The following is a 24,846-nucleotide window of genomic DNA, read 5'->3' as shown; positions in this document are numbered from 1 at the left end:
CGCTCGTTTTCTCAGACGCTTGCAGAAAAAGGCTTACCTAAACAAAGTGATTGGGTTAATCTTTTTCACGTTTCCTTGGTTGGTAGATGCACTGGGGACCTGATTATAGCACTTAAAATCTGGAAAAGTCAGATTTTCATGATATGTCACCTTTAAAACATCTTGATGGATACCGAGCTTTTCGCTTCACAAGATGTTAACTGATGGACTGGAGTGGTGTGGATTACTTGTGGATTATTGTGATGTTTTTATCAGCTGTTTGGACTCTTTTTCTGACGGCACCCATTCACTGCAGAGCATCATTGCTGAGCAAGTGATGGAATGCTGCATTTCTCCAAATCTGTTCCCATGAAGAAACAAACTCAACTACATCTTGGGTGGCCTGAGGGTAAGTACATTTTCAGCAAATTTTCATTTTTAAAATGTTCATGGTTTAAAAATCAGTGGAAAAAGTAAATTATGACAGATTTTGATGTATGCAAGTTCAAAAGATAAAAATGCAATTCATGGCCTCATTAACGTTTCCTGTGCTTTTCCTTCAATATTGTGTGGTGTTTGCAGCATCTGAATCCATTACCTCTAAACATTTATTGTCCTGTGGTGAACTTTCATTCATACCTCACTGCCTCTCTGTTCAGATGTGTAATTCATTACGCACTAGTTCTGTCAGGACCACTATCGTCAAAGATGATTGACAATTAGCATACAGTTTGGATTGGCGGTATGGTTCCGTTCTGGGCAAGAACTCCCTGCGCATCCATGCAGCCTAGCATGGATGAGAGCAGGGAGAGCAGCGATAACCCCCCCAGGGTAAACAGAACAGAACCAACATAAATGTATTGCAGATATCGTTAAAGTTCAGTAATGTTATGTACACATTTTAGAATTAGTCTGATTCAAAGGAGAATCAGAAGGCTGAATCCTGACTGACAGAGGAGGAGTTGGGGATGGAGGAGGGTAATTAGCTATTGAGCAATGCGAAAACTGCTGATACTACTGCGGGACCTTATATATGAATACTTAGGTGTCGTATTCCCATAGGTTGATGGGGATCAGCTGAGAGTCAGCTGATGCGAGCTTGACTAACGTGACCTGTCAGAACTAACGCTACGCTTGATATTCTAGGCTGGGAGTGAAATCTCTGAGCATGCACTATTCAGGACAGCTTTTTTTCTCTTGTATCCACTTAGAGGCGTTTCTGTGAGTTGGGAGTCCCCACGGAGAGATAAGCCTCGCTGAAATCGGGCCACGTTACAGGGACCGACACACATATACAAGCCCAGATGACGGGGAGCCTTTGTGGCCTAATTGTGCAACTTGGCTCTACTCCCAGGCTGAACCCTGAAAAGAAAACAACTCATGTGAAGAGAATGTGTTCTCCTCTGGGCCAACAAAACATTTGCACAGATTGCTCTCTTGTTTTGGGGGAAAAGATAATGCTTGTCTTCTTTCAACCCCCACACTGTACCTAACCTAAAGTCAATGTTAGTCAATGCTAACATTAAACTAATGCTAACTAATGGGACCTTATTGTAAAGTGTTGCAAACCTAGGGTGACCATACATGCCATTTTCCCAGGACGCGTCCTGGGAAAATGGCACGTATGGTCACCCTATGCAAACCTCTAATAATTTATACCTGAAAAGCATGTTTTTCCCCACATACATTGCTGTCTGATTTTCTCTACACATTTTGCTTTTACTTCTCACATTTTTCAAAAGAAAGGGATTAAACGACTAAATGTAAAGATATTACTGATTTAACTGCACTGATACGATCAGATGAGAACAAAACATGAAACTCAAATTGAGCTGGATAATGACACTTCTGTAGAGCTGCTTCACAGCTGAATTTGTTTCATTAGTGAATCATTTTACAAAAATTGCTGCTTTGCAACAATTTGTACCATAAAAAAAAAACGCTATATAAATGTGACTAGACATACAGTGTGTTGGAAATAAATTAGCTGTTTCATATGTGGCCATTTTTATTGTTGAAAGGCATACGTTGCAGTGCAAACAGTCTTTGGCAAAAATACAATACAAAATATAAGAATCATTTTGACCACTTGAGCATGTTTAGTCTTGCAGGGCAGTGCATGTCCATGGCAATGTGTGCACAGTTTGGTTTGGGGGAAGATCTTCAAGAGGTTGTTCGATCATTTAGGAAGGAAGGAAGGCCGTTTGGGAGTAATAAAACACTGATATAGAGTCACACAACAGAGATAAAAGAGTTGAATGCAGTCGCAAATGATAAAATAACAGCCAAAAATTCAGCTGCTCTCAACACAATAGCAGCCACTTTCCCAATCACTAACCAGTACGACTGCAAGCGTACAAGCAGACAGTAATTGTAATGGTGATTCAATGGCGTTTCATACAGTGGAATGTTTAGAGAGGAGCAGCAGTGCAGCTCAGGATATGGCTTTCAATTTCAGTGAGACTCGATGAGTCAGACTCCAAAAAAACAAAAACTAAACTCAAAAACACACCACAGCTCAGACGTCTCACCAGTGCAACACTTCTACTGATATGATTGGGACATCACACCAAGCTACTAAACAAGATTTTCCACAGCATCAAAGCAAAACTTGAGTCTTCAGTCTGAACTGAACATGACAAACACCGGGTAAACACAACGGCAAAAGCACAGATAACACTGTGAACTCCTTGCTGGCTGCACAGTAACAAACATACAGCACGAGCAGTGTAGTACGACTCACAAACAAATGACGCCTATCCAGTTCAAATGGTACAAGATTATTTAGTGATTCCTTAAAAGCACTAAAACGTATCGTTAATGGAATCAGAACATAAATGCAACTCTCATCTCAAATATTGCTCTTCTGCTGGATAAAAGCATCTGCTGAGTGAACGAATATGAATAGAATTGAACACTGGATGCTGAGAGAGTAGTGTGTTTCAAGTGATGTATTGTGATGAGGCACAACTGTTTACATCTCTCTGAACACTGTTTGAAAAGGAAGGAAACATCTGGACCTTCATTCATGACAAGAATATAAATACTGGGCCGGTAGAACAGAGCATTACAGAAAAGTACAGTAACACCCTAAAAGAGAGCCTGACGTCAGCTCAGTGCTGCACTTCCCAAAACACTTCACCTCAGTCGCTCCCAAACCAAAAACATCTAGAACAGCTTTCTGTCAAGATAAAGCAAATAACACCAGGTCTCAGAAAACCCGCAGTTGCCAAGGGAAACAAACATTTGGTGATCAGTAGAGTTTTTTCCCCATTGCAAAGATTGATTTCAAGGTATTCACATTTTTCTCCACGTGAGAGGAAGATAAAAAGCGGGACCTAATATTCTACATATGTCCAGAATATGATACTATGCACCATAAACAAAGTAAAAGTATGAGTAAGGTTTACAATTTCTTTAGCGTAACTACAAAACGAAGGGTTTTCGCTCAAGTGCAGTTTTAAAAAGCTCATAATGAGTGTATATACTGTATGGTGCATTGCATATTGCAAAACAATTAAATGCATAAAACAACACTCTTGAGACTCGGGTAAATCACTTAAATGGAGTAAGATAGCACCAGTTCTTCAGCATCCCAAACCTGAGAATGCTTCTTCCGTAAAACAACCAGAAATGAGAAACTCCGGTCCTGGAGTGGAGAGTTCAGCTCCGTCCCCAGTCAAACAAACACATTTAGGCCTAAATTTAAGAGTTATGCATTTGAATTGCGTATCAAATTTCAATCCAGTTGTTTTATACAGTTTTAACATCAACTAATAAACTGTGATGCACTCAAAATGCAGATTTCGGCACTCAAAAAAATCATGGCACAGTTTATTTGTAACTCTGCATCTATTTGATTTGATCTAAACATGAATATTTTCAAAATGCATTAATTGATTTTGCTCAGAATAAGCATAAATCTGGTCATGGTGAAAACAATTACATTTATTATAAGTATGAACATGGTTAAAATATGATTACCTCTGGAACAAGCAATAATCAGTTAGTTAGAATGTATGAGATTGAAACACATTAAATGTAATGATGATAAATATATAAACCTGGTTACTGCGTATTCAGTTTAGAAATCTTACCCGTTTCATTGAAGTATAACTGACAAATATGTATCGCATTGACGCTACTAGCAGTCCAAATGCACAGAAATTTTATATGCAATTCAAATATGTAAATCTAAAATTTAAACATAAATATTTTTTGAATGCAACTGACTGTAATTTTCAAGACTTTGGTTTGGTGTGTTTGATTAGTGATAGAGCTGAACTCTGCAGGAAAGTGTCCCTCCAGGACCGGAGCCGCCCATCCTCGGTCTCGTAAATGAACACTTTGGGTAGTCGTCTCCCGGTTAACATGCCTGAGGAGGAAAACAGGGCCCCAACATTCATCTGTTCAAACACTTTTTAAGGCAGTGTATTTTTGGTTCTTTGTTTAGGGCATCTGAGGATATGCAAACAAAAATACCAATACATGACAAACAACAAAAAACCCTGAAACGCAACTATCGAACAAATGGAGGCATGAGCTCAAGGTCACATTGGTTAAGTGTCCTGAGGTTATACGTGGCGCTCGTTATCCTGCGGTTGTGACGGCTGGTTGAGGCACACGGGGCAGCATGAGCCTTTGGGCGTCACTGGCTTCAGACATGCTGTCTGCGGACACTTTTCCACGAAACACGTCACCTGGGCCTCCTAACAGAGACAGAGACACAGGAACACCTGAGCTGAAAATGGGACAATATTTCTGCAGGAATCATCACAGGTATGTGCCTTTCCTTTACTTGTGGATTATTGTGGTGTTTTTATCAGCTGTTTGGACTCTCATTCTGACGGCACCCATTCACTGCAGATGATCCACTGGTGAGCAAGTGATGCAATGCTAAATTGCTAATGCTAAATTTCTCCAAATCTGTTCACACGAAGAAACAAACTCATCTACATCTTAGTGGCCTGAGGATAACTCCATTTTTTTTTTTTTTTAGCAAATTTTCATTTTTGGGTGAACTATTCCTTTAAACTACATGTGATTGACTGCAGATTCTATCCCAGATTTAGTTATAATGTTACAATGACACACAGTACCATGTGAGGGCATTTTTCAGTTTTTGACAGCTAAAGTTCCCCCTAGTAATCAGTTTGTCTACTGATCTATCTATCAACAATTATAAGTACATGAGAGTGATAGAATCCTGCATATTCATTTGCAGTGAGATAAAGTAAACACAGATGTAACAGACATTTCACATCCAAAACGAACACTCACTAAGTGCCATAAGTGAGTAGAATTTGGCATTATTGAGTACATAAAATCTTCTCAATGAGTCATTTGGTAAATCATAAATAAACTATTCCAAATGATTTTAAACACAGCCTAGTGAAACGTAAAAGTGTGTAATACAACAACGCTTGAGTCTCTGAAGGTGTACTCAAACAAAAAATACACTACATACTCCCCTTTCCTGTAACCCTGCAATTTTTGATACAGTCAGAAAAACAATGCTACTGTACAAGCAAATTGCAATATATATTGAATATTATCATGATATATACTGAATACATCATTGTGCATAATAACAATAGCAAAATTAACGTTTAAACTTTTAAAATGGAAAAGAAATGCTTCTCATATATTACATTGTTTGTTAGTAACGCCATGCCAGCTTCGGTGGCTATTTTCATGGCGAGAAAAATGTATCTCATATATTACATTAAAGGTTGTGTATCACAGCTTATTGCAGTTACACATTTTAATGTTTGACTTTAAGGACAATTTTATTTGCTTTTGGTCCATAAACAATTCTGTAATCCTGAACCAAAGCCAGTTGAGAATCACTGCTTGAGATAAGTCAAATGTTTCTGTGTCTAGAGTTCACAATACCCTGAACATTGGTACACTGTGTAAAACTACCGTGTTCACATGTGTTGCAGCACAGTCTACATGTGAATGCAAGTCAGAAATGCTCAATGCACTGATAAACTTACATGACACTGACAGGTGGTGCAGGGGTTCTTCTTCCAACTCTCTCCATCTACTCGCTCTCTCCCGTCCTCATCTGCACAGCCTGTCCTGCTCAGACGGCCTTCAAGTCTTTTTATCTGTCAGTTCCAACAGTGAGAAATTGTTTTTTTCTTTTTTTTTTTATGTCTACTCTTTGCATTACAATAAATGCTACAGTATATTCTGTTTTAATGCACCATACTATACTGATTCATATTATAATGTGTGGGAGTGAAAGGCAATGGCAATAAAATGACTACTTTATTAATTGTTATAAAAGTTATTAATTGTGAATGAGCAGTTTACCTTTTACAAACAGGTGATATACAGTATAATCTGTTATTTTGCAAGTAGGATGTCTTTCTAGATCAACATCTTTTGTTCTGCTAATTCACTGCTTTATCTGATATCGGATAGACTTGAAAACATCTATTGTGAAGTGGACAAAGAAAATATGGAAGCTATTTTTTATATCACTGTGACTGCCTTGTGTTATTAATCAAAAGAAGTGTCTGGAAAGTTTGATTCTTGGCCTGTTGCACATTTTCAGCATCTTGGCATCACTGCCAAACGCTTGTGTCTGAGCAGATGGCAATCGTCCTTATCTATTCAGCTTACCAACAAAAGTCAATTCATTCACAAATTTCTGCGACTGGATTTTCACAAGGTTTATATAAACAGATAACAGAAGTATATAGTGCAGCTTGGCATTGCATTGCACCAAGTGAATCATGAGTCCTAACCTGTTTTCGTAAACTTGTGATAGTTTTCTGCATGTCAGCAACAAAGTCTTGGAAATCCTTAATGGAGGGTTCAGTGCTTGACTTTGGTGATACAGTTATGTTTACTGCAGTTAGAGCTTCTTCTAAAGCGCTGAAAAACAGAAATCATTAAAAGTATGATTGATTGATAAATAAGCTTTAACAAATTAAATTATGCATTATTTGTTATTACTACTATAGACCCTTTTCACAGACTGTGATGACATTTCCACAGTTATTTTCATTTAAAAAATAATGTAGATTTGATATAGTAAAACACTATACTTTCTGTTTTATCCCCTTGGCATTACATTTCAGAAAACTGGTTATTTTTTTCATCTTTTAGAAAGACATACACTGTAAGAAATTACCGTGAATTTAACTGTAAAAGACTGTAAAAATGCTACAGTAAAAACCTGTTAAATGGCTAACTACTATATTCGGTGAAAAACTGTTTTGGACAGTACATGTAATTTTACGGTAGTATACCGTTTTTGGTAGTGAAAAATACCTTCCTAGAATTCCCTGCGTTACATTTCAAATTTGATGTTTTTTTGTTGTTGTTGAAATAACTATGTTTCTTAGTTTTTTCTTATCAGTTTTGTCTATTAGGGTTGTGTGTTATACCTAATGTTGTTAAAGGAATGTTTATTGCATTATTTCAGTTTCATGTGTGTTACCATGATGGTGTTTAGTGTTTGTGTGAATGACACTGTGCACCTTCTATATATGTTATTATTTAAAAGCTGCTTGTGATAGGCTTTGGTTCATCGAGTGACTTTCTCATCACCTCCTGCTTTTGGTGGTTATCAGTGTATTACATAGGTACAAAACAGATTTCAGTACTTCAATAGGTTGGTATATTAACATTATACCAGTTAATGAAATTACGGTATTTAACTGTATATTTAAGTTCAAACCGTAAAACCTAAAACGTCGCTACCGTATTTTTTACGGTAAAATTCCGGCAACCACAGCTGCTGTTTTTTTACCGTAAATTTTACGGAATTTTTTTTTTTTTTGTAGTCTAATTTCTGTTCACCACTTTAGAAGTTTACAGAACTTTGGGCCAGTTTTACCAACAGCTTGCACCAGTGCAAACCGTCTTTTGGTGTTAAAATAGTACTGTCAGGATTTACTAAAGACGTGCAGTGAAGAACTAGCACTGAAAAGGCATGGGCACAGTTATTTTTGCGCCTGACCTTATTGAATATGCATTTGTAGGAGTTTCCATTTCAGACGCAAAATTTATGGGAGGACAGTATTCAAATGAATCACGCAACGTGATTTACTAACTTCTGCGCTCGTCAAATTACTGGTATTTGTGCCATTATTTAACGTCCACAAAAAGCATGTCTTAAAGCAGGCGGTAATTTGCGCTGCTCTTGGTAAATTGTGCTGGTCATTATGGAAATCAGATGTTGCGTCGGTGTTCTTTAATGTGAACCTTGCCAGTAAATCACACGCAGAATTATTTTCCCCTCCCATCGGCGCTTTTATGGAATTGCGCTCTAATGCTAATTTGCCCTGTTTAGTAAATCTAGCCTTATGACTTTTGTTTCTGAGAATCCTGGAAATGTGAAAAGGGTCCATTATCAGTAATGCTATGAGAATTTACAAATGATCTTTGGTGAAATGCAGAAATTAAATGGAGCATGTGAGTTGTACCTGCTGTTGTCGGTGAGGTTGCTGGCAGGTTTCTCCTCTGCATAGCTGTGCTCAGCTGACCTGCGGCCTCTGAAGTGGTACGACAGGGCATTGAACTGACCTTTAGTACGGCAGTCTGCAGGTGCAAGAAATTCAGCCTTTATTTGAAGCAGAAAAAAACAGCTGTACAAAGACTAGACAGCTTATACTATGGTCATTTACAGCACTGACAAATTAAAGAAGTCAATGATTGCAAAATTTGACTGGACGGACAAGAATAACAGTTCATTTTCATTAGTTGATTTATCTATAGAACATTAGATGTAGAATTTTGAAGTAAAATAATGCAGTTAGATCGCATTTATTTGAATTAATTAGGTAGAGAATTAGCATGAGCCAATTACCTGCGTCTGTGCAGCATTGTACAGTGAAGCTGTGAGTTTAATTACTTCAGAAACAGAAATGCTTATAATGTAGTGGTTTCGTGTGTGCTTGAGTGTCTGTGTGTGCTATGAATGATGAAGGGAGCTTATTAATATAGAACAGTGTTTTAGCTACCTGTGCATTACAGAGTTTTAATAGACACCTTCCAGCCAATCAGAGTATTCAGATAGACTATGGTATAATTATTATTTAAATCTTACACAATAAAAAATGAAACAAAACAATTAAATATTAATGAAGAGGAATATGAAAATGAAGAAAAGATAGAGCACAAATGTCAAAGACATTCTGTAAAAAACATACAATCACAAAATAATAAATAATTCAGTGTATATGTGCATATACAAGCAAGTCTAGCTAAAATTATTCAAATTATTTCAAAGGATTTTTAACATAGAATAAATTAAAAGCAACACAAAATGTATTATAAGGCCTTAGTGAGAATACTGCAGTTGAAAACAGTGATTTGATGCTGATTATGCTGTTTACTTTGGGTTTTGAATGCCTTTTCTACTTAAATAATTGGGTGTCAAAATTCAAATACATGTTCCTATCCTAGAATTAAAATAAACAGAAATGTTTCTTGAGCAGCAAATCAGCATATTAGAATGATTTCTGAAGATCATGTGACACTGAAGACTGGAGTAATGATGCTGAAAATTCACAATTACATTTTAACATACATATTCACATAGAAAACAGTTGTAATAGTATTTCACAATATTGCTCTTTTAATCTTTTTTTGATATGTATATAAATAAATGCATCCTTGGTGAGCATATGAGATGTCTTTGAAAAACATGAAAAGTCTTAAACATTCCCAACTGACTGGTAGAATATAAGATGTGAGTCATGGTAAACCAGTCTCATACCTTCACAGCAGTCCTGCCACATACGGAGGTCAATCTTTGGTAAATCGTCACAGCTTCCATAGCCGTGAGGGAATTTAGCCACGCTAAAGACATCTGACTGGATTCGGGTGATGTTGTCACTATTGTCACACAGCACCCGGGCGAGAGACGTCTGCTTCAGTTGGGTCAACTGAGCAGGGCTAAAGGACCCAGGGTTCTCATACCAAAACCTATAATTACATAAAGTGAAGTTGATTCATTGATTTAACCGTGTCTGGGATCATGATTAAAATGCAGTGGTTGCCTCTAATTTCAAATGTCTACAGATAATTTTGTTTAAGGCCAGTTTGCTTGTTATAGAGCAAATAATATGGAAGACAAATAATGACAAATGTCTTTGGAACAAAAAAGCACGTTGAATTGCACTAACTGAAAAAAATAATGCATTGCATTAACAGTTTTTGCTTTTTTAGTGGCTGAAATCCAACATATCTGTATATTTAAGCTGTGAATATTTCAATTCAAAACATTTCACACACATTTTCATGATTAAAAATTCAATAATTCATATTCACCTTCTAGAGTTCACTTCCAAAATATTAAATCTGTTTAAAAATATGATGTATAATATTTGACAGGCAATTTTCGGTCCATTTTATTTCACTTTACAAATTCGCTTCCACAAATTCAGTGGTTAAAATTCGGCATTGCACATCCGGGAACTGCAGGAATAGCATTAGAGCACCGATGCATGATCTCCAGCTGCTGTCAGTCGCTCACCAGCAGGTGGCGCAAGCGGCTGTTGATAAAAACCAAAACAACCGGTAGCGCAAGTCATTCATTCATTCATAAAAGCTGATTTGCAGGAATGGAGGAAGTGGTAAGTAGAAGTTATGATAATCAGGGCCAGTATGTAGCCTATATGCGGAAAAGCTGATTGTGTTTACGTTTAATTCAATATCTTTGCTGTTACTCGTTTAGTCTGCATGTAAGCAGCTATCTCTATCACAAAGGAGATTATAATGCTATTTTAACCGACGCTGACGCTGTACAGAACTAACATTACATTGGAGGAAGACATATATTGTTTTTGGTTGCTTATTTCCCTTAACTTTGTATCATGGCTTGTGTGACGCTGAGTTGTAATACTGGGGTTCCCCTCATACGTCACACTCCAGGATTCCCCAACGACACGTAACGTGAAAAATTCATAACGCACCACAGTGAACTAATGCAGTGGTATAAGAAGACTAAACTTACACCGTACTGATGATGCAAACTATATACAGGCAAGCAAATGAGGCGAGAAGAACTCAACGCGCTGCATTTTCTTTATAATCGCCGCTTTTCTATCGCCGTTAGTTTTAGGTTCGATGTTCGCCGGACATTCGCTTTCCCTTGCCACACTGATATAGAGTCGACAGTCCTACAAATATATCACTACCACGATTAGTTTTAACAATATGCAGCCACTTTATATCGACATAAAAAAAAATAATTCAAACCCGCCTATGTGTATTGTAGCTGTAAATTTAAACAGGAGAAAGCTTTGACGCGCTATCTCACAAGCCATGCCCAAGAGACCGTCTGACAATTCCACCGACTGGGTTAAAACATTCAATGTATTGTAATTAAAATGACTTTTAACATTTAAAATTACACACTGTCATTGTATTACTCATAGTGTAATATACACAAATATATATACCCCTATACACAAACACAGTACACAATTATGGTCATAAAAAGTCCCCAAAAGGCTTTTTTTCGTGTTCCTAAAGGTTGTAGTATGTTCCTAGTGTCCAGGTTGACTTACTACAGGTGAGATTTTGCCTTCATATATGTACAGTACACAATTATTTTCATAAAAAGTTACTGTAAGTCCCTGAAAGGGTTTTTTTCATGTTCAAAGGATTTAGTACGTTGCTAGATACAAGACAACTTACTGCAGGTGAGATTTTGCCAATACCTCCCTTACTGTATGTACAGTACACAATTATTAAATCATTAAATAAATAAATACTGTAAGTTTTTTTAAGAGTTTTTTAATGTTACAAAGGTTGTAGTGTAAAATATCTGTGTACTGTACGTACAGTAAGGGAGTTATTGGCAAAAATGCACCTATAGTAAGTCATTCTAGTCACTAGGAATGTACTACAACCTTTGGAACATGGGAACAAAACATTAGGTGAATAATTATATACTATATGTACAGTAAGAAAGCTATTGGCAACATTTTAACTGTAGCAAGTCAGTCTGGTCACTAGGAACATACAACATTTGGAACACAAAAAACTAAATTTTGATGAATTAGGCTACTTTTTTTTCTTAAAAATACACTGTGTACTTTACATACTTAGGGGAAGTATTGTCTAAGGTGAGAAATTGGCCATATATATTTAGTAATTTTGCCCTCTTTACTATAGCCTTGTAAACATTAATTTGAATTAATTATTGTATACTTCGTTTTGTACTGTGTAAACTGGTAAATTTGCAGACGGTCCCTACAGCAGTCTGGACGAATATGCAGCGAATATCAAACCTAAAACTAACTTTGCACTTGGTTTTCCATGGGAGAAAAAGGTTTAGGTAAAACTCTGTGGGTTGTGTTAATATGGGCTCATCTGCTTAACTATACATAGTATATTTTATTAATTAGACACCGAATTTAGTCATTTATTATCAATGTCTTGAGGCAATAAACCACGTTAGTGTTTTCTTTATGGAAAATGTTTGTGCACATTTTTTGCAGTTTTGCGCATTGCGCAAATTGAAATTGAAATATTCACAGCTTAAATATACAACTATGTTGGATTTCAGCCCCTAAAAATGCAAGCCCTGAAAATACAAGGCATTAAAATGCAAGCACTGTTAATGCAATGCATTATTTTTTCAGTTAGTGCAATTCAACATGCTTTTACGTTTCAAAGACATTTGGCATTATTTTCTTCCATAAAATAACCAATAAATAAATTTGCTTAAAAAAACAAAACAAAAACAAACAAACAAACAAAATTCTGTAACCAGTATCGGTATCGGGCAATTTGCTAAATAAAAAAAAAAAAAAATAGAATCTGAATCAGCCATGATCGGTGCATCACTAATTAAAATACGAAATAAAAGGCCTCAAATTGGAAGTACAATCTTTTTCTATCAATTCTTCAATAGGTAGATCTTGTCTTTCATAAAGGCCAAGGTCAGGGATCTTGGGCTTAAAAAGGTTGGTGACCACTGCTGTATGTACCATAGCAAATCTCAACAGCTTGATTGTATATATTGTCGAAAAAATTTAAACTATATGTAAACAACATATTAAAAGTTGGATATATAGTACATCCTATTTTACCAACATACATACTGTATACTCATGTAGGACGATATATACTATATAGCAAATCTCAACTGCTTAATCACTTGTATTATCGCAAAATGTAAACTATATTATCACCTAGCTCTAATCTGCTAAACGTGACTATAAGGTATGAATATAAGATATTATAAACAAGAACATCATAATTTTTGGAAAGCTGCTTTGAAACAATAGGGCTTCTCATACTCTAAACCCAGGTAAACAGAATTCTGCTTCACGTTTCACACTGCTCACAATTTATCTGCGGTTAATGTTCTTATTTGCTGTGTCAGTGTCATTGATTGAACGAAAGTAGCAATACATGTTTACATAATATTTACATTGCGCATCCATATTTTATATATTGCAAATTGTTAGATTTTCCCTAAATGGACTTATTGGACTATACAGGTAGAATAAACACTCCAAGACAATCTTTTCTTCTCTCCAATTCATGTTGTCCATCACTATTTGGCTTTTTTCGCCTTAAGCAGCAAGGAGACCGTTTATACAACGTGCTGTGTTTCTGTGACTGACCAAAGCATGTGAAAGTGAGGCACGATTGATTGGGTGTCTGTTGCTAGAATTGTTTAACATGGTACATGTTTGACACCACAACATAGCACTGCTATCACTGCTCCGGAGCAGGCTTTCATAACATATAACTTGTCTAAATTACAAGTGTGAAGCATGCCTTAAGCCGAGGTTAAAAATGGGGTTTATAATCACGATAACCCAGGGTTACGCGCAGTGTGAAAAGCCCTAATGTGTATTATGAAAAAAACTATACAAATAAGTTTGAAATTTGAAAAAAAAAAAAAGAAGCAATTTCTGAGGAACAAGGCCAGGTCTTACCGGTCACCATCTCTGAGACGCTTGAACTGGGTTGCCAGTAAACACATGAGGGTCGGTCCCAGTCTGCTGCCAGGCACCAGCTCTTCAGCCATCAGCGCAGGAAACAGGTCAATATTCTGAGGTGTGCCATACAGCCTGGGAGCAGAACAGACCATTACACCTAGAAAATGCTGAATGCGTCTTTCAATGACGTGATATAGAACGAGACCTAACCTTTGAAGCTTTTCTCGCACGCTGGGGTTCTGAATCTCATTCCTTAGATCATCAAACGTCTGCGCGGACGTCAGGTTGCAGAACACCCGGTAGTCATTGTAAGGTGGCATACCATGGTCACGTCCCCTTTGGATATTCATGGCAGCAAGGTCAAGCGCCACGGAGTGCGCCATCGAGAAAAGGCGTTCGGTAAGTTCGGTGTTAAGCAGTTGAGTGGACACTCGCATTTTCCCCGCCACTCCAAACAAGCCACGGAGCAGAGGATCGATGCCTCCTTCGTTCACAATACGGAAAGGTGAGAAAAAAGCCTTATGCAGCGAAATGTGTCCTTGCTGGATGGGCTGAAAGTTTTCGTCGAGCCGGTACAGAATGGGGTTAATGAGCGTATGGCCAAAGCGGAAGGCAGCAGTGGCAAAAGCATTGAGGATGCCAGCATTAATATTGGGATTATAGCCATTATAGTCACCCATTAGCCTCATGCCAGCCTCGCCCAGTATTTTGGGCAACCAGTGGCTGTAGGTTATATGCTGCATTTGGGCTCCGACTATCTTCCGTGCCTCATGGTAAATGGTGTCGCCATCCCAATGGGGGTTGAGACGTAGCAACTCGCTGGCTATGCGGTTATGTTCACGGAACCAAACCGTGTGCATAGCCGTCAACCCAAGCTGCTCATTTGCACGATGGTCCCCAGCTAGGAAGCAAGGAATGGGACTTTCATTTTCGTCCCGCATGCACTCTGTTGGTGGGCCAGTTGCAAAGGGGAGCAATGGCTTGCCGGTGCGTTGCACAATACCCTGCCGCAACATGCCCCGATGGCTGGCCAAGTCACGGATCTCTTCTGCCTCATGCTGTGAGCTGCCGTAAACATTGGAGGCATCGATGTAGGAGGTGAGCTGGTTCATCTGCTCGCGTGGATACACAGAGTTCATAAGCAGAGAGGTCATTCCACTGCCGCAAACAGGACTAGAGCGCACAAAGAACATGCAACGTGCTCCATTGCGCCGCTGCCGTGGATCGTCAGGAGGGAACATGATTGGAAAACAAGGTGGGTCATTGGTGCACACCGAGGTACACAACTGTCCATCGGAGAAACGAGACTGGCTGAGGGATACAACGGTTGAATCCAGGTCGTGGTCAAGGAACTGGCCCCATTGCATAAGCATGTGTGTGTAGCGATCGTCTGGGGTGATGGTCTCCGTCCCAATCATGGTGGTGGAGACCAGGCGTGGAAGAGGCAGAGGGAAGCTGTTATGCCTTCGTTCAGTGGCGCCACGTGGGAGATTGAAGCCATTGTCGTAGACGGGCTTTAGTAAGCGCTCAAAAGCAGTGAGCGAGGCGCCCCACATAGGGTGCTGCAGGTTGTTGCAAGTGCCATCGTGGGTGCGATACTTCTGGTGGAAGCAGATATCCGAGCAATTGTTGAAGCGCCGATGGGCCGTGCAGCCAGACAGGTTAGCTATCATATCCAGGAAACGTGGCGACACCAAGTCATTGTAGCGGTAGGCTGTTAAGAAAAAAGATACGAAAGAGTGTGCGTCTTGTAAAATCACTCTGATCTCAGTTTAAAAAAAAAAACTCCTACTATTTTGTAAAGTGACAAATACAGTTGAAATGAATGGCTCTAAAGGGATAGTTGATTCAAAATGAGAATTTTGTCATCATTTACTCACTCTCATGTAATTCTAAACCCATCAGACTTTGGTTAATCTTTGAAAAACTAATGAGGATTTTTGAAATGAAATCTTGGATCTCCATTGAAAGTTCAAGTAATCAAAACTTAGGAGATCTGAAAAATGAAATCCACATGTATTGAGTGTTTTTTTTTATCAAAGTCATGTGATTAATTTAGGGTTTAATTTACATCTGAACAATGATCGACACACATAGATTGAGAACATCACATATGGTAAACACAGAAGCTCAAACACACACGTTTATGATGCACAAGTTTCTGTGTTTATCATATGTGATTCACTATGTATGTGTGCCAAAAAAAAACAAAAAAAAAACGCTTTGTATAGATTCGTATAATTCATATAGATTCATTTTATGATGCCTTTATGACCTTTTTGGATCTTTTGGACCTTTTGGTTACCTAGACTTTCAATGAAGGGACAAAAACCTTCTTAATTTTTGTTTCAAAGATTAACCAAAGACTTATGTGTTTGAAACAGCATGAGAGTGAGTAAATGATGTCATAATTTTCAGTTTTGGGTGAACTATCCCTTTAAGAGGGCACTTAGTCTCATCCTCAAGCAATAACTGGACAAAACTGGTTCCAATCGGACTGTCTCACAGCTACACAGTTTCTGTGAGTAAGGTTACACTGGTTATTAACAGCCTGGTAAGAAAGTTGTGTTGATATAATGTGAACTAATTAGATGGAAAGTGGACCAGACCCTATTATGATGGTTAAATTCTGATTTTAAAAAATTCTGAAATTCTGATCAGCAATAGATGCAAGTAATTGTGCCTGTTGACCCCTTCTTGGTACTTGTGTCAGTGAATGTGTCCAGAGGATAAATGCTCAGATTGGGGCAGGGCTTGTCCAAACATGTGAGGCCATTTTGCCTTAGTGTGGCGATGAAAGCTGTGCTGTTGTCATAACCAGAAAAAACAGTGACCCATGTCTTCTGCAGCAGAAAGTGCCACAGTGTCTGCTGATTATTTAGTAAAGCAGACATTTGCCATATACTAGTTGCATAATGAATCACCATAGCAAGAATCTCTCATTTGAAAAGCAGAATGTTGGTGTGAAATACCTGTTCCATTAGTGTCCACCATGAGGCCCTGATTGACATGCCTCTGGATGAGAAGTAGGGTCTGCTCAAAAATCTCTCCAGCTCTGGCCTGCTCCACTGTGTAGGGGTCCCGGGGGTAACGAAACAGAGCCAGAAGCTCGGCAGGGGTACGAGGAGATCTGATGATGGTGGAGAACACATTAACTTCCACATTCACAAAAGCCATTCAGACTCACTCTGGAAGAGAATACATATTAGCAAACTGCAGACCTGCATTACATCTAACAGATAAGTAGATCAATCTCATAGCGCAATCTCATAATTTCTTATTAATCAATTCAAAACTTTTTTCAAACTGTGGACAGTGGACAGGCAAGACACCCCTGGTAAATAGAGTAAAAATTAATTTAATAGATGTCACCATATTTTCTCCTATTGATTGATTATATGTGACCCTGGATCACAAAAGCAGTCATAAGTAGCACAGGTATATTTTTAGCAATAGCCAACAATACATTGCATGTGTCAAAACTGATCAAAATCGATTTAGCCAAAATCATTAGGATATTAAGTAAAGAATAAAGATCAGTGACATGTCAATAAGTTACATTTTAAAAGCTGACTACAAATAACAGCCTACCTACCTAAATTCAGTTATTTATGTCAGAACTAATTTAGTGTTTACTAGGGTTATTTGAGAGAACCATATGAAACAATGAATAAGCGTTTTGCCAGAATCAACAATAAGCATTTGCTCCAAGGCTGTTGGTGTCGATTTAAACAAAAGCTAAAGAACATCAAAGCCGTCAGCATTAATATAATTTTTATCATTCAGAGAGTTGGCTTCACTTCACATATTATCTCTTGTGAACTAAGAAGGTGCCAAGTTATAACAATATATCTGTGGTCATTTGTGCCAAAAACATTGACAGTTTTTTTTTTCATTTTCACCCATGACCAGTTGTTTTGGACTGCATAAATTCAATAAGCATGCTTTAATGTCTTGGCAAGCTTAGTCAAAATGTCAACTAACTTTGTAATTTAAAATTTAAAAATTTTAAACATCAGTTTTGTAATTCCAAATCTAATCTTTGGCAATCTCTCTTTACTATGATAACATCTCTCCATTAGACTTCATTCAAAAGCATTTGTCTTTGAAGCAGTCCTCTCCAGTTATGAAACACAAACACTCTCAGTGAGCTAACGTGAGCTGGCACTGGCCTCGACAGACAAAATAACCCCCTAACATCAAGCTCAGAGCGCAGAGTCCCCTTGCAGTGATAAATTAGGAATCATACCGCAGTGACCAGCCCTTGTCTAAGGCATAAATGCTCCCAGTAAATTCCTGATGGGTTACGGCACTGTGACTCATAGCAGAAGGAATTGTTTTTTTTGGCATGTTTTGCCTGTAGCACCAAACACTTACCCGTCAAAGAGCTGCCTCCTGGTGGAGTCTATTGCGCTGTTTATGCTCCGAATAGCCTCTTCAAGAGACGTCGAGACAAACGGATCACCCTCCCTGCTCACTTGCGGGACTGGAGAAAATGATACAAAAATCAGTATAAATAAAAGCTTGTGAATTGGAATTTAGAAGGAAATTTTAATCTGCACACGTGATGAAAGACTGAACAGAAGTTCCATTCGTTAACTGGACCTTTAATTAACAGTGACTTAAAATGTTAAATCATGCAATTATTTAAAAATACAACTTAATTAATTGCATGATATGCCAATAAATGAATCAAATGAATCACATAACAAATGCTTGCTGAGAAGTCTCCAAGTTAAGACAATCTAATGCATTACATTATTTTCACAGATGAGTGAATAAACATTACAACAAGTGTAAGACCCTCGTAGAGATTTAGACAAGTGGAGCTGGGGGAGGTGGAGGGTCCAATCGTGCAGGACCAGCTAACAGTAAACAATGCGACAGACTATTCAAATGTTAAGCAAGTGACCTCATTGGCTACAGATCCAGCAGAGGCCAATCAGCTTGTGCTATTTAGTATTACTAGCAAATTACAGGTTTGTTCAACTTCATGCTGTGCTATGTAGGCCGATCAGCATCTTACTTGAAGCTGTGCATCGTGGTTAGAAATTTTGTTAACTTGAGACAGCACCGAGCTTGGAGCTCGAATAGCGACACAGCTGTTTCACAATTGGCAGGATTCTCAAATGAAGATGAGTTTTTACTGTTATGAAAAAAAACAAAGTATGCAGTGGAAAAATACAGTTTTGTGTTTATTCTGCTAATGCTCACAAATTCATGTTTTTATAACAGTAGAAACTCTTTCATGTTATTTGTGTCATGTTTATCAAAATAAGATGAATAAAAAGTCCACACTTTATTGGTGTTTAAATAGTCTTATGTCCTATATGCTTATGTTTACTTTATTCCTGTACATAAAGGCACATACTGTGTAAGCAGTACGAAGTTTTAACTGAAAAGGGTTTCTGATGCTACATGAAAACATCTGAAACGTCTGTGTATCTGGAAAATATCAAATATTAATTTTTGTTTTACAATATTTAAAATATTTAGTTATGATAAAGTATGCAAACACTGTATAAGTGTCATTATGAGGAGCAGAAAATGTCCAACTTCACATCTCTGTTTTTATCTTTCCCATCTGCAAGTGGCAAATCTCGTTGATCAGTTAAATTCAGTTAAACACACTTTACATATCAAGGAGCTATCAGTTTGAGCCAGTCTACATTTTCATGAATTAATCGTTCATTTCAACATGAAAAAATGTGCCTAGATCTCCATACTCATTTTGTTATGTTCCATCCAACTATGTTTGAACGCAAAAAGCATTATTCCGATTGGTGGTTAACCAAAGTTTGTTCTTCAATGGTCAATCCTCACTACATTTGATCACCCTCCCACCTCAAAATCCTCAATATGTGTTTACAGCCTTCAATTCTTACCTTGCACTGTTAGCACCATACTAGATGAGGAATATCCAATGGAGTTGCGGGCTACACACTCATAACGTCCCCCATCGGCAAGCCCCACGTCATGCACTTCCAGATAGCCATCTGGACTGATATGAAACTTCCCACTCTCTGTAATCTGGACTCCATCCTGTTGATCAGGACCAGAGATTGTTTAAATGAGTCTGGTCACAAACCCAGGATAGTCCCATGGGGACCAAAGTGGTGGAAATGGATGGATTGGCCAGTTGTTAGGGAATGTGGCAGCTAATGGATCTAACCTTGCTCCATGTGATGATAGGTGTGGGCTCACCCTGCGCGCTGCACGGAATCTGGACATCTGATCCAGACTCCACAGTCGTATCCCTTGGAGCGCTTGTGAAAACAGGCGTTACTGGTGATGTAAAACCATATGTTAATGATTACAGTGCACAAAAACGCAGCTAAATCATGAGTCATGCACATAATGTACAACATGAAAAGAACACGCACAGGTGATACATGGTGCTAAGATCTTGCCGACTGTCAAGGTTCTGTAATTATAAAATCTATGAAAGGGCAAGAGGTTGAGTCTGAGAGAGGCATATGTGAGTCTTCAAGGCCAAAATGGATTGGTTTGTTTAAAGAGCTTTATCCAAACATGGTGATGCTGAGGTCCTTAAAGGGATAGTTCAGCTTGCTGTTAATTTACTCATCCTCAGGCCATCCAAAATGTAGGTGACTTTTGAGCGAACTATCCTTTTAAGTTATAAAAAACTAGTGCATTTTACAGTTGCTCTATAGTAATCTATAAGAATTTGCCACCAACTGCTATATATATACAGGTATATATTTATTTATTTATTTTTTTCCGTAGAGATGGAAAATGACATTTTAAATCTTGTTTTGTGAAAAATATATCAAAATTAAGTGAGTTCTTACTAAAAATAAAAAAAGAATCTACCAATGGTGTAAGAAAAATAAACTTAGTTTAAAGGGAAAATAAGGTTGTTTTTCTTGTTAAGCAAAAACTCACTTAATTTCTTATTTAATTTTATTTTTCACGTTCAGTTCTGCTCACAAGTTCACATACCCCTTGCAGACTATGCAAAATGTTTATAATGTTAACAAAATGGCATGTTATTTTTTTTATTTAGTACTGTCCTGAATAAGCTATTTCACATAAGAGATGTTCACATAGACTTCACAAGAGAAAAAAACTGAATTTATAGAAATGACCCTGTTCAAATGTTTACATACCCTTGGATCTTAATACTGTGTCGTTATCTGGATGATTAGTGTCTGATTTTATGTTTTTGTGAAAGTTGTTCACGAGTCCCTTTTTTTTTTGAGCAGTTCAACTGCCGACTGCTCTTTAGAAAAATTCCAAGTCCTGCACATTCTTTGGTTTTCCAGCATCTTCTGCATATTTGATCCCTTTCCAACAGTGACTGTATGATTTTGGGATCCATCTTTTCACACTGAGCCTATTCAAGACAGTACTAAATTAAAAATAGCATGCAATTTTTACAATTCTTCTTATTTTGTTAAAATTATTAACATTTTGCATATTCCGCAAGAGGTATGTAAACTTATGAGCAGAACTGTAAATGTATCTCAATTTAAGAAATTTTAGATATTTTTACTGGAAAACAAGACATTTTTTGCAGTGCTCATGTTGATTTCTTTCTGCATCATTTTGGGTTATCTATTCCTTCCATGAATTCCTAAACTTTCATTTAGTCTGTACTCACTCTTTCTGCAGCTGTTATAACTAGTAGAATTTCTCACCACTCTCTCTGTCTCATAACTGTCTCCATTTCTTCAGATACTTCCTGTAAGCCTGTTCTAAATAAAAGCGACCATGAGCCAAACCTGTGTCTTAGGTTTGAAGTAAATACAGGCGGTTGTTATGCAGTGTGTTAACAACCATTACTACATGGAAACATCTTGCCATGTGGGAATTTCAAAGCTGCATGCTTTCCTGACTATTCCACAAGTCTGTAATAAAGCTTAAGAGGTGGTTTTTAAGGCACTTACATGCAGGGACCGGGTCTTATGTCTGTCATTGAGACTTTACGGGGATATTGTTGTTCTAATTGAAGGCTTTGCTGGTGGGTAAATGACAAATTAGTTTATGAAGCCAACCCTCCTTCCCTCCTGTTAATGCCATGTCTAGTCTTGTTCTGAAGGACCGTTGAATGAAGAATTGACTTACAGTTTATGGTGTTAGGGGCTTGTTTTATGCTATACTGAAGTAACATGGAGTAACATAAATGCTGTGTCCCAAACACGTCAAGATGAGGCAGACATTAAATGGAGTTCACTTGTTTACGGTTGATGAGTAATGTCGTATCTCATGCATTAATATATAGCACATGTGATGTGCGCATGTCAGAAATGAGAACTTATTAGATTTACTCTTTTGAATCTTTTGCAGGGTTACTATTGTTAACTAAAACCACAACTATTGTTATTTGAAATAAAATAAACGCTAACTGAAATAAAACTAATAAAACTTAAAAAAAAAAAAACTTTTTCATTTAGTTTAAGTTGAAGTACTAAAATAACTACAATTACATAAACTAAAACTAATAAAGCAAAATTTATAAATATCTGTAACGTGGGGTTTTGGGTTTTGTTTCGTGTTCATGTTTTCATGTCTTTTATTTTGGAGTTTAGTCACGGTCCTTGTTCTGTCATGTGATTCCCTTGTGTTCTGATTGGTTCTTTGGTTCATGTGTCATGTTCTCATGACAGTTATTGAAGTGCACAGGACAAACTCAATGACGGCTGAGTAGAACTGTTTCAGCAGCTCCTGTGGCAGGTTAAATTTCCTCAGTTGGCGAAGGAAGTACAACCTTGGTTGGGCCTTTTTAACAATGGAGTCGATGTGAATGTCCCACTTCAGGTCCTAAAAGATGGTGGCTCCCAGGAATCTGAATGACTCCACTGCAGCCACAGTGCTGTCCATGATGGTGAGTGGGGGGAGTGCAGGGGGTCCCCCTGAAGTCCACGATCATCTCCACTGTTTTGAGCGTGTTCAGCTCCAGGTTGTTAAGACTGCACCAGACAGCCAGCTGCTCAACCTCTTGTGAGTAAGCAGACTCATCTCCATCCTGGATGAGACCGATGACTGTAGTGTCATCTGCAAACTTCAGGAGCTTGACAGAGGGGTCTTTAGAGGTGCAGTCGCTGGTGTAGAGGGAGAAGAGCAGTGGGGAGGGGACGCAACCCTGAGGGGCGCCAGTGCTGGTGGTGTGGCTCTAAAGACCCCTCTGTCAAGCTCCTGAACATTCAAGTCTGTTCATGCCAAGTCAAGTCAAGTCTTTGTTTGTATTTTGGATTATTTTGAATAAAACTGCACTTGGGTTCATGACAACTTGCCTTCAGTGGACCGTCTGTTTCAATATCATATAGACATATCATATAAACATCATGAATAAAACTGCTAAACATAGACACCATGACTAAAACACTAAAACTTTAACTGAAATTAAAGTAAAAACAGAAAATATAAAAATAGTCAAATTTAATATAATAATAATAATTTAATATTTAAAGTTTTTTACTAATGTCAGAGCTGTTTTGAATAATCTGACCTTCTGATTTAAAAAAAGAAAAAAGAAAACGACACGCAAGTTTTAGTAATTGTAGTCATTTTGTTGTGTTTTGTTTTTTATTAGTTTTTATATGTCAGTATAGTATTTATTTATTTATTATTATTAATTACTACTTATTATTAATAAATTAAAATGGTTACACTATTCTAAGTTGGCCTTATTACAGTGTAATTATACATTTAAGTACTGAGTAATATTAATTAACTACATGTACTTACTGTATGGTTAGGGTTTGGTTTAGGGTTACTTGCATGCAATTATGCATAATTAATTGTTATTATAATAGTAAGTACATGTAACATGTGTAACAAGGACATGTTAAAATAAAGTGTTACCATTTAAAAATACATTTATTTACTAGTTTTAGTCTATGTAATTTTAGTTATTTTAGTACTTCAACTTAAAGGGATCATATGATGCGATTTAAATTATTCCTTTCTCTTTGAAGTGTTACAAGCTCTTGGTGCATAAAGAAGATCTGTAAAGTTGAGACTAAAGTCTCAAATCCAAAGAGATATTCTTTATAAAAGTTAAGAGTCAACCAATTATGTCCCCACTGGATGCAACAAATGCCTCGTTTGTAATGAGTTTTAATGTTTTTGTCTCGTCGCTCTGGCCGGGACATGGCCTCACAGTATGGTAAGGGGCATAACATTTCTGTCACATGCTTGAGGTTTTCGCTTTTCAGACCGATGAGCTTTGTAAAAGTATTCAGACCCCCTTCACTTTTTTTCAATTTTGTTATGTTGCAGCCTGATACTACAATTGTTTAAATTCATTTTTTTTCTCATTAATCCACACTCCGTACCTCATAATGACAAATTGAAAACAGAATTTTAGAAATGTCTTTAAATTTATTAAAAAGAAAAAACTGAAATATGACATTTACATAAATTCATTTTTTTCTCATTAATTTACACTCCATAGCTCATAATGACAAAGTCAAAACAGAATTTTAGAAATGTCTGTGAATTTGTTAAAAATAAAAAAAACTGAAATAATCACATTTACATAAGTATTCAGACCCTTTACTCAGTACTTAGTTGAAGCACCTTTGGCAGCAATTACAGCCTCAAGTCTTTTTGGGTATGATCCAACAAGCTTTGCACACCTGGATTGGGGGATTTTGTGCCATTCTTCTTTGCAAATCCTCCCAAGCTCGGTCAGGTTGGATAGGGACCGGCGGTGGACAGCCATTTTCAGGTCTCTCCAGAGATGCTCGATAGGGTTCAAGTCAGGGCTCTGGCTGGGCCACTCTAGGACATTCACAGAGTTGTCCAAAAGCCACTCCTGTGTTGCCTTGGCTGTGTGCTTAGGGTCACTGTCATGTTGGAAGGTGAACCTTTTGCTCAGTCTGAGGTTCTGAATGCTCTTGACTGGGTTTTCATTAAGGCTATCTCTATATTTTGGTGCATTGAGCTTTTCTTCTACTCTGACGAGTCCCTCAGG

The 24,846-nt window shown here is 37.6% G+C and overlaps 1 protein-coding gene across 1 annotated transcript in view; it reads right to left on the bottom strand.

The window, feature by feature from the left end:
- Window positions 1-1,972: 1,972 nt before the first annotated feature.
- LOC107680176 (peroxidasin-like) overlaps window positions 1,973-24,846 on the bottom strand; it is a 61,320-nt gene continuing 38,446 nt past the window's right edge. The window contains exons 13-23 of the mRNA XM_016475963.1: window positions 20,077-20,189; window positions 19,790-19,946; window positions 18,282-18,390; window positions 16,877-17,034; window positions 14,115-15,618; window positions 13,902-14,036; window positions 9,719-9,927; window positions 8,424-8,538; window positions 6,738-6,867; window positions 5,979-6,092; window positions 1,973-4,688 (exon numbers count right to left, since the gene is read on the bottom strand). Of these exons, the coding sequence (XP_016331449.1) occupies window positions 4,554-4,688; window positions 5,979-6,092; window positions 6,738-6,867; window positions 8,424-8,538; window positions 9,719-9,927; window positions 13,902-14,036; window positions 14,115-15,618; window positions 16,877-17,034; window positions 18,282-18,390; window positions 19,790-19,946; window positions 20,077-20,189 (2,879 nt within the window). The 3' untranslated portion in view covers window positions 1,973-4,553. The remainder of the gene's footprint in view (window positions 4,689-5,978; window positions 6,093-6,737; window positions 6,868-8,423; window positions 8,539-9,718; window positions 9,928-13,901; window positions 14,037-14,114; window positions 15,619-16,876; window positions 17,035-18,281; window positions 18,391-19,789; window positions 19,947-20,076; window positions 20,190-24,846) is intronic.

The sequence above is a fragment of the Sinocyclocheilus anshuiensis genome, unplaced genomic scaffold, assembly GCF_001515605.1.
Source record: "Sinocyclocheilus anshuiensis isolate Anshui unplaced genomic scaffold, SAMN03320099.WGS_v1.1 scaffold1414, whole genome shotgun sequence".
In the NCBI taxonomy this organism is placed as follows: domain Eukaryota; kingdom Metazoa; phylum Chordata; class Actinopteri; order Cypriniformes; family Cyprinidae; genus Sinocyclocheilus; species Sinocyclocheilus anshuiensis.
This window is presented reverse-complemented; position numbering and strand designations above follow the sequence as displayed.